General features: G+C 42.3%; 1 protein-coding gene across 1 annotated transcript; it reads right to left on the bottom strand.

Annotated features, from left to right (window-relative positions):
- Nucleotides 1-221: 221 nt before the first annotated feature.
- LOC119904231 (collagen alpha-1(IV) chain-like) lies at nucleotides 222-10,824 on the bottom strand (the record flags this gene model as incomplete). The annotated part of the gene is given in 23 exon segments (XM_038720729.1): nucleotides 222-1,912; nucleotides 2,312-2,484; nucleotides 2,753-2,867; nucleotides 2,970-3,147; nucleotides 3,284-3,496; nucleotides 3,576-3,674; nucleotides 3,775-3,903; nucleotides 4,083-4,154; nucleotides 4,326-4,398; nucleotides 4,647-4,780; nucleotides 4,914-5,099; nucleotides 5,191-5,241; nucleotides 5,593-5,691; nucleotides 6,027-6,107; nucleotides 6,216-6,342; nucleotides 7,038-7,177; nucleotides 7,421-7,510; nucleotides 7,609-7,707; nucleotides 7,844-7,996; nucleotides 8,126-8,215; nucleotides 10,039-10,206; nucleotides 10,478-10,591; nucleotides 10,698-10,824. Coding segments are annotated over 23 exon segments (2,793 nt in total), but the record flags the coding sequence as incomplete, so codon positions are not given.

Raw genomic sequence — 10,824 nt, 5'->3', positions numbered from 1 at the left:
GCGTTTACTGCTTCTTGTTGGGATAATAGCCAGTGGCAGTAAAAACAAAAAAACACTGAGCGCTTGTGAACAACTGGATTGGAGGGCTTTGAGATCATGAATCCTCAGTAACTTACCTACAAAGTCTGCTGGTGCTGCCCTCTTGTGGCCTGTGAAAGCATAGTACAAGACATCACATTCGAAACATATAAACCAAAATGAAAAAGAACACCTTTCATAAATGAATAAGAATATTCTACAAATCAATTTATTGCAGGAATTACACAGTAAGGGATCTGGAAAATCTAAAATGTCAATGAAGATTTTCTGTTTGTTAATTAGTTAAGATTATTCCCACTGTAATCAAGTTTGTTTTATGATAGCAAACACTGCTAATATTGTATATACTTCATGGAGCATTATATCACAACCAAGCACAACACACAAACAAAAACAGGTTACGGTCAGTGTAGAGTGACTGCTGTAACTTTAACAGTAGAAAATGTTGCATCTTTTAATAGCTCTGAATGGGACAACGGGTCCAAGAGGCCTTCTTCCTCCTACTGAGCAAGACTGTTATCCCCAAATACTATATAGTAAGGGATAAACAAAACACAAAACTATGTTAAGACCTATATAAAGCATCTTAACTTGCATTGGCACTTAAATATACAGTCCTCCTTATCTGTCTGTGTTAGACTTGGATGTACAACAATGATGCAATAATCCTTCAGTCTTAATGAAAAATACTTTTAGCATTAAATCAACAGGGATAATGACAGTAAATGAAAATAGAAAGTACATGTTATGCGTACGTATATATATACATATATATATATATACACATGTGCATTTCATTGGGATCAGAAATATTTGGTTCACATAATGTGAGAAGAATAAATCCTTTAACACACAGCTGTTATAAACAAAGTTCTGACAGAATAAAGGTATAGGGAAGGTGATATATTTGTCTATTTGTTTTTGTGGTTGTGCAACAATATATATGCAGACATCCCAAAACACGCACCTCTTCCAAGCTACTTAAATCCATTCATATATGTACACTCACACAAATACATACAAACACATGCATTTACACACATCTGCCAATGCTATTTCAGTGCTGTTTTGTATGTTACTAAGACGCTGTTTGTCAGATGTTGACACACTGCTTTTGGATCTATGAAATCTCAGATACACTCAAGTCCAACATTTTCTCATAAATCTTATAAATAAAAATGGACTTAATAACACACAAAGTAATTCAATAATAACCTGAGGAGAGTATGTCGAATTATGTTAGTGAGGAATGCATTATATTTACAACAGCGTGATAGTGATATATGGTGATTTAGCAAATGACAAGCGTCTGTAACCAGTGGTAAGTCCCATCCTTTACATGACTATGTTTAAACAAGTTAAAAGGTGTGAAAATCTATAATAATAAGTGGCTATATCTTTGAATGCTGTGGCACTGGTAGGGAAGAGAAATAAAAATAAAAAGACAAAATGGAATAAGGCAGATACGTAAGATTGAATAGCACCTGACACAAACAACCCTTTAAAAAGAACACCAGTTTACCAGTTTAGGGGGCATGTGCTCAGTGCAGTGGTAAACTGGCAATTCCTTAGAGACATGTTGTGATCTTGTTAGTTAAATGTTCTGCATAGAGCAAAAGGCCACTTGGTCTCTGTGTTCTGATTTGTAGTTTGTTCCGCAAACCACATCTCTGACCCTCTCCTCTCACACATGCAGGGAAATAGCACCATCCTTTGAAAACAGGAAGTAAAGCCAAGGACGAAGTCGAGGACGTCAGCAAATGCAGTATTGCTCGTAGGTTAGGAAGGAGTTTATGTCCTCTTCATGCACACCTGACAGCGGCTTATATGTGTTCGGAGATTGCCTGCTTTCAGCGTTGTTGGGACAGGCTTCCTGGAAAGAGGTGGAGAGAAAAATGTCACATGTGCACCTATAAAACCAAGCATAATATAAATATGGACGTAATGTGATAATGGCAACAACTGAAAGCAACAACTGAAATAGTAACTTAACACCTAGCTGAAAAGTGTTTCCCCACCCCCTCTGGCTGAAAGTGTCAAGCTAGTTTCAACTCTGACCACACACAGCATCACTGAAGGGTGTGGTTGGTTGTAGTCAAGGTGTGCTTTGTTGCACCTGTAACCACACCCAAGAGTGATGTCACGGGGTCCTGGAGTACACTTGTACATCACCGCAGCAAGGTGAAAAATTAAACCACTGGACCTTTTCAAGGGTCTTAAGTTACTCTTAATACGAAACAAGAAATACATTGTCTAAGTGTTTCTGTCTTACGTAAACATCTCATTGTCTTCAATGGTGGCAAGCCAAAAGCTGTAGGAGTTGGCGTAGTAATTGCAGGTTCCACGACCGTGACACTCGATGAATGGAGCACTGCGGAATTCCTCCAGGCAGGAACCAGGAGAGGCCAAAGCCTGGCCTGAACCCTCAGCACCTGCACTGGTGTGCTAAACAAACATGCACAATGAAAACATTATTTCACATGCTTTGGCAAAGTAAACGTATGTTTCACCTACCTATAAAGCCCGTTTAAATTTAATTAAAAAACAGCTAATTAACTTATTCAAGCCGATTCTGAAGAGAGCCATTAAACTACATTTTATAATACTGAATACAAGAATTCCGCTTTATCTACTTCCTGGATAAAACCTGGGCTTGGTTGACATATTTGTGGTGTAAGGAAGAACTGAATGTATATGATCATTTTTGCCTTACCATGACAAAAGAGTAGCCAATCCATAGAGAGTCCCACCCATGAGGGCATTGTGGGATCATGATGGTCTGACTGTGAATTGCTATTACCATGGCTGGGGCTTCACACACAGCACACCTGTACACACACACATATGTGAAGTGGGTATATATAGATATACACACATATATAGATATACACACCTAAAATGTAACAGTTTGGATACAAATGCTGCCATACCTGCTAATGAATGGTTTAATGCTTTCACCAGTGATAGGTGCCATGCTCATGGGCATGGGCTCAGGGGAGGTGAGCCAGTAGGAGTAGTCATTACGGGAGGCAAAGTTACACACGTTGTTGATGTTACAGAACAGGAAGGGCATGGGGCTGAACTTCCTTAGACAGCTGCCGGCCGTACCTAAAACACATATCAAGGAGACATGTAACTCATCCTACAAATATTTTACTTACTGCTTCCCCTCCTCTTTTTCTCTACCCCACTTCTTTTCTTTATTCTTTCTTTTCTCTTTCTTTTCTCATATGGTGTTTCTTACCTAAGTCCTGTCCATGAGAGCGTTCGTTGCCTTGTACGTAGAGCAAGGAGTAGCCATCATATATGAGCGAGGTTCCCTCAGGACATTGTGGAATCTCCACTGTTTGGCTGTGACGGGTTACCAGGAACCCGTGATCCATGGAGGAGGGGCCAGGTGGACCCACTTGACCTGGAACACCATCGGGTCCTGGGGGGCCAGAGTGTCCTCTGGGTCCTAAAGACATGGACTAATTAATGGCAACAACAACAACAGCAAATCTTACGCACACCTTTCATTCCTGCAAGCGTCTCACCCTGTGGCCCAGGCAGGCCAGGCTCTCCTTTGGCTCCAGGCTGACCATGATATCCGGGAAGGCCATCTTCACCTTTTGGCCCTGGAACACCTGTCACACCTGAGATCACAAAAATTATGAATTTATTAGAAAAATGGATGCAAGAATGTGAGCATGAGAAAACTGACATGATAGGGCACATTTGTAAGCAAAAAGTCACCTTGCTGTCCTTTCAGTCCATATGGCCCAGATGGCCCCTGTGGTCCCGGTAAACCTTGAATGCCAGGGAGCCCAATGTCTCCTTTTATGAAGGTGTGTTGGCCAGGGGGACCAGGGGGGCCTTCAGCGCCTGAAATATACAATATCTTTATAAGAAATTTTCCAGTTGTTCCTTTTGATTTTTAGCAGTTTATGGAGAACAAGTTGTAAGATTATCAGAGACATGAGTAAGCACTGACCAAATTTTACTGTAATGATTCTATCAAGTGAGATAGAGAAGACACTGAAATGTTTTCCCTCCTGTTTTACCTTTTTCTCCTGGGAACCCTCTGTCTCCAAATTCACCTTTGAATCCCAAGTCCCCGACATTACCCTTTGCACCTAGAGTTTGTGTACAAAAACAGTGTGTTTTAATGGTAAATTATCTCAATAAAAACATATCTTTTCTCTCATCACGACACATGTCTTTCACACATGAATGCACACACACACACACACACACACACACACACACACACACACACACACACACACACACAACACACCCCTCACCTGGGAAGCCAGGGACACCCTGCAATCCCATCTCTCCCTTCAGTCCGTCGATACCTGGAAGGCCAGGTTGTCCCTATAACACACAAATACACAGTTACACGAGGTGCTGAAGAGGATAAGACTGAACTACAGGCACGTTAATTAGTGTTTCTTTAAAATCTTTTTAAGTCAATTTACAGACAAAATTTTTTTTTGCAGCATTAAAACAGCACTGACATGCATCAGCTCTCTTGCATCAGATTATTATTACATACTATGTACTAGTTCATAACATGTACAGTAAAAAAGCTTAAGTTAATGGAAAACAGCCTCATCACATACAGGAAGTCCAGGAAGTCCAGGGTCACCCTTATGTCCCGTCTCTCCCTGGAAACCAGGGTTACCCTGGTCTCCTTTCTCTCCCTTTAGGCCATCTCTGCCTGGCACACCAGAGGGTCCTGGTGCTCCTGGGGAACCTGTTTGAAGAACACATTATATAACATATATTTCTATACGAAACTCTCTTCACTAACGGTGGCTCTATACTGGACTACAGTTTGGCGACTGGTCCAAATAATAAATTGCTGGCATGTCATGTATGTGACATACCTCCTTCTCCGGGTTGTCCTGTTTCTCCCCTATCTCCCTTAGGGCCCTCGAGAGAGGCACCTGGGAATCCCCTCTCTCCTGGCTCACCCTGGGGTCCCTCTGAGCCTGCAAGTCCCTTGTCACCTTTGATACCAGGGACACCTGGATGGCCTGGAGTGCCAGGGAAACCGGGACTACCTTTGTCACCTGGAGAGAGAACGATAAGGCCACATGATGAAACTCAGATTGGCTTCAGTGATTGAGGAATTAAATGAATCAATGATGAAGGAACTCTAACCTTTGCTACCAAGCACTCCAGGTGGCCCGGGGAAACCTCGGCCAGGTAAACCTGCAGAGAAGGATAAGACAGATAAAAAATGTTTGGATTGATAGTGAAAGGCTTGCAGATGTTAGGATAAATCCAAATCTGAAAACCCAAAGTAGATACCGCCTTGTCTTTACAATTAGTGGTTGTCTCTACTTGGAAAAGGCATTGCTATCTGAATCTTTGATGGGTGCCTTCCGGTATCTATGTTCCCAAAAAAAATCAGCATCAACATAAATAATGTGGCAGTGGTGGTTTGGGTAAGGGTCCTAAGCCAGAATGACCCTGTAGAATTTATCAGGCTGACTCAGGCTACTACAGGCTCACTGTATTGTAACAGCAGTGTAGTCACCTCCTAACTTCTTGGACACTCACCTGGGTCTCCTCTCTCCCCAGAAGTTCCAGGGATTCCGTCCACTCCGGGGTCTCCCTTCTCTCCAGGAACACCAGGAGGTCCCTGCAAGCCGCCTTCACCTGGGATGGAACAGGTTAACACACTTTGTTAGTTTTGGTTTTTCTAGCAAGCCTAAATAGGCAGTTGTTTGCGACAGGTATATGAATCCTTTCTTTATCTGTTTGATAAGCAGACCGTTCCCTGAGCTGTCTTTGATCTTTGTGGAAAAACATGGCAGCTAATCTTGAAGGCTCCTTATTTATCCAAGAAATGGGTTTCTGATTAATCTGATTTGAGAAAAAGGCCAAGCAGCTGTATAACGCTATATTATTTTATGCTTACAGTGGAAAAAAAATGTCAAAGTTCGGGCAAGTCAACTATCTGATAAATGATAATGAATAATCCTGTTACTTACCAGGCCGTCCATCACGACCAGGTTCTCCTGCAGACCCTGGCAGCCCAGGGATACCCTTCTCACCTGGTCTACCTGGCTGACCTGTATAACACACACCACGATAACAACTCACATGGAATACAAACATGAATAATTACTTAGTGTTGTAGACAAATAGGATGAATGAGACAACACAGACTGAAATCTGACCTTGATACCCGAGGCTTCCTTTTTCTCCCTTGGACCCTTGTGGTCCTGGCTTGCCAGGCATACCCTCATGACCCCTCTCACCCTTGTCTCCTTGTAAACCTGGGAATCCTGGCTGCCCTGTCAGACCCTGTGAGAGAAGAGGAATTGAGAGGAATGCTAAGTAAAGATAGGTAGGTACAGATGATCATTTAGAGGAACAAGTCAGAAAAGAAGATGTTGAAAGTGCGAAGACTGTAAAACTGACAAAACATGTCCATTAGGACATCTAATCGCCTAGGACTCTGTTAGGCGCCAGTTTACATTCTTTAATCTCGACATTTTAAGTTTATCCATTGTTTTTTTTTCAATAGTGGTTATTTGTGGTTTCACTGTCTGTGTAAATAGTCCACCAAGACACAGAGAGAGGGAGAGAGAGTATGTGGATCGCATCACATTCACACTTTTAACAAACAGTGAGCCAAAATGAAATGAAAACTTTTTGGACTAGAAATACAAAACCCTATGCTGAAAGCATTGACACGTGTAGTAATGCACATTACTAAACATACACTCATACAGCAGAATTTGGTGATCATATGTTTCTCGTTGCAAGCTCCTTGAAAGTTGACTTTTCTTCCAAAGGTACCATGTACACATACTTTTGACTCCAGGTTTTTCCAAGATAGTGTTTTATCCTTTGTACTGATAATTTAACTGTGAGTTGAATGGCCATCCAAGCCTTGCTGGTGCAACCTGTCAATTTTCAGTGCACAATAGAAGTATCTGCCTATGTTCAAAGAATTTGTGTTATAAAACACAACCCATGTTATAACAGTGGGTTACCTTTTCTCCTGGAAGTCCTGGGAGTCCAATACCGGGCTCTCCAGCTGCACCCTTATCTCCCTTTAGTCCATCTGTGCCTCTAAATCCCGGATGTCCCGGTGTACCAATATCTCCTTTAGTACCCTTTGGACCAGATATACCTGCGTGAACACACACAAGCAGACAAAATGGCAAGACATGTACAAGAGTTGCGTTAAACTTGCATTAAACAGCTTTTGTCACAATTTAATGTGAAATGTAATAAAACAGATTTTACACTTCTAAATTTCATGTTTGTAACACATAAAACATGTTTACACACACACACACATACACACATACTCTCACACTGGTTGGCATTCCCATGACCCCACATTATGTGTGCTTCACTTGTGCGTTCTTACCTGGTATACCCATCTCTCCTAGACTGCCTTTCTGTCCAGGTGGTCCCATGCTGCCAGGCTCTCCAGGAGAACCAGGGTCTCCTTTCTCTCCTGAGACAGTGGGATTGAAAATTATCTATTTACCACATGTACTGTAGTTTATGTGGTTTAAATATCCTAAAAATCTGCAATGCTGTTCAGTTGGTCACCTGGTTTTCCAGGTGATCCAGGATCTCCATCTTTGCCTGGCATTCCAGCGTCTCCAGGAACTCCACGGTAGCCCTTCTGTCCAGTGGCCCCAGGCTCACCTGATAAAAAAAAAGAAATTCGAAACCAAATTGAAATATTTCTAATATCCAAACTCACCAATGGTCCAATTTGTAGCAGATTTTTATGTCACGCATATACATGTACTGATCCATAGGCCTGTATGTTGTTTTATACCTGTATCTCCACGGTCTCCCTTCTCCCCTTTCATATGCTCCATGTCAACTTCGCTCATGTTCCCAGGAGGTCCCTGAAGTCCTGGCTCTCCTCTTTCTCCTTTAGATCCAGCCTCTCCAGTATCACCTTTTGGTCCAATAATACCGGGATCACCTGAGAGAGATTGAGGAAAAGAAAAATTCTAACTGATAAATCTAAAAAAACTAAAAATGAACGCTGTATGAGAGAGGCTGAAGAAAGCTAGTACGCAATAAGTATTTTTCACAGTTTGGTCTTACTCACCTCTCAGACCAGGAGATCCAGGTGTACCAGGTGGTCCAGGAAATCCCGGTACTCCCGGTGTCCCTATGACCCCCATTTCGCCTTTGGGACCTGGCAAACAAACACACACTCAGTGAGATTACTGTAAATGAAAAAGAGTAAATTCTCTAAATAATACACCCAATGCAGCCTCCTCAGTATTGCACCAAAGACTGAAAATTTCATAATTATTTTCCTCTAAAAGGCAGCCCTGGTTCTTCCTTGTGTCAAATTTAAGGGTAGGTTCAATATTCAACCTTACACATTACTGCCCCTTAGTGGTAAGCCTAATGTACTGAAAAGGCAAAAAAGACTTCACAGTATATTCTCAAACAGTACATCAACTACAACGGCCTAACATCATGTGATTAAACCAGGATAATTTCAACCACATTGTTAAACAGCAACAACAACAACAAAGTCATGTCATACACACCACTGCTGCTGTGAGTTTCCTTTTTTATACACTTTATTAACACTTCCTGCACAGATGTTTCATGGCCTGAAGACCTGAAAGGCGTTTAATGTGTAAGATGTACAGGAAGAGTTTCACTGACAAGACCTTAAAAGTCAAGCAAAGAATGGCAAAGTAGATGCTTCAAATTACCTCAAGAGACAAAGGTTTTCCTGATAAAAATAGAAACCCAGAGCAGAAAATGGTGACGCAGGCATGAATATGTTGTTATAATAAAGAAATTAATCCTGTAGAAATGTACATTATGTTAATTTTACTGGGAACTAGCCATTATCTACACTCACTGGCAACTTTATTAGGTACACCTTGATAGTATGGGGTTGGACGCCCTTATGCCTTCAGAACTACCTTAATTTTTGTGGCATACAACAAGGTGTTGGAAACATTCCTCTGAGACTTTGGTCCATATTGACATGATAGTATCAGGCAGTTGCTGCAGATTTGTCGGCTGCACATCCATGATGTGAATCTCCCGTTCCACCACATCCCAAAGGTGCTCTATTGGATTGAGATCTGGTGACTGTGGAGGCTACTGGAGTTTATTGAACTCATTGTCATGTTCAAGAAACCAATTAGAGATGATTTCAGCTGTGTGACATGGTGCATTATGCTGCTGGAAGTAGCCATCAGAAGATGCACTGGTACACTGTGGTCAAAAGGGATGGACATGGTCAGCAACAATACTCAGGAAGGCTGTGACGTTTAAACGATGCTCAGTTGGTACCAAGGGGCCCAAAGTGTGCCAAGAAAATATCCCCCACACCATTACACCACCACCACCAGCCTGAACCATTGACAAGGCAGGATGGATCCATGCTTTCATGTTGTTTACGCCAAATTCTGACCACCTGAATTCTACCATCTTAATGTCGCAGCTGGAATTGAGACTCGTCAGACCAGGCAACATTTTTCCAATCTTCTATTGTCCAATTTTGTTAAGCCTGTGTGAATTGTCGCCTCAGTTTCCTGTTTTTAGCTGTCAGGAGTGGCACCCGGTGTGGTCTTCTGCTGCTATAGCCCATCTGCTTCACGTATTGTGTGTTCAGAGATGGTATTCTGCAAACCTTGGTTGTGACGAGTGGTTATTTGAGATGAGACCAGCCTGTCTGGCACCAACAACCATGCCACATAAATCCCCTTTCTTCCCCATTCTGATGCTCAGTTTGAACTTCAGCAAATTGTCTTGACCATGTCTACATGCCTAAATGCATTCGGTTGCTACCATGTGATTGGCTGATTAGCTATTTATTTTAGGTGTACTTAATAAAGTGGATGGTGAGTGTATTTGTACAAATAACTAAACAAGAAAAAAAATGCAAAAAATACCCACATGCCCAAAAACAGTGAAAAACAATGCATTGTTGAAAAAGTGCTCAGTTTGAGTTTTTTTGTTAATGTGTTTGCTGTTAGTCTGTCTCACCTGGAGTTCCAAACAGACCGTCCCTGCCTGGTAAGCCTTGTGGCCCTGGCAGTCCTTTAGGACCTGGGTCTCCTGGAAACCCAGGGTCTCCCTTCTCTCCATGAGGCCCAGGCATGTCCAGTCCAGGAGGACCTGGGTAGCCCTTTTCTCCCTTAACACCTTCCCTACCTGTTCAACATGCACACATACAAATATGTTTGTTATGATTCGCGCAACATCAATTGACAGTCAGGCGAGGGAATTTTTTTAAGATATCTTTCATAGTAAGAAAATCACAGACATGGCTGTGATCTATTCAAGTGTCCATGCATCCACAATATCAGGACCCTGAAACTGATTCAGCCATCATTAATCTTATTATTAACACCTGTGCTTTTTCTTCTGTGACATGTCAAAATATCTAAAGGTCTGTATGTTTGGATGCCAAGTTTATGCTCACCGAACGGTCCAGGCTCTCCAGGTGGTCCTTGTGGTCCAGGAGCTCCGGGCGAGCCTTTTCCTGGGGCACCTGGTAAGCCAACCTGTCCAGGAGGTCCTGGGGGTCCCACCTCACCTAATTTTAAAGACCAAAAAAACATAAGATGTGCCTTTTAACTCTGTGGCATGGACTGAATCAAACCAGGCTTCACACCAGAGTTGTTGTAAGTGACTTGCAATACCTTTGACTCCCTGAGGCCCTGGTGGTCCTGTCTGGCCTTCTCGTCCAGCAACACCAGGTAGTCCAATGTTACCCTTCTCTCCGGCAAAGCCAATAATTCCTGGGGGGCCCTGCGAACCTTTTGGGCC

The sequence above is a fragment of the Micropterus salmoides genome, unplaced genomic scaffold, assembly GCF_014851395.1.
Source record: "Micropterus salmoides isolate LMB-PRFRI ecotype aquatic unplaced genomic scaffold, ASM1485139v1 Ms_hic_scaffold_15, whole genome shotgun sequence".
Taxonomy (NCBI): Eukaryota; Metazoa; Chordata; class Actinopteri; order Centrarchiformes; family Centrarchidae; genus Micropterus; species Micropterus salmoides.
Note: the sequence above shows the minus strand (reverse complement) of the source record. Positions and strands in the feature narration are given on the sequence as shown.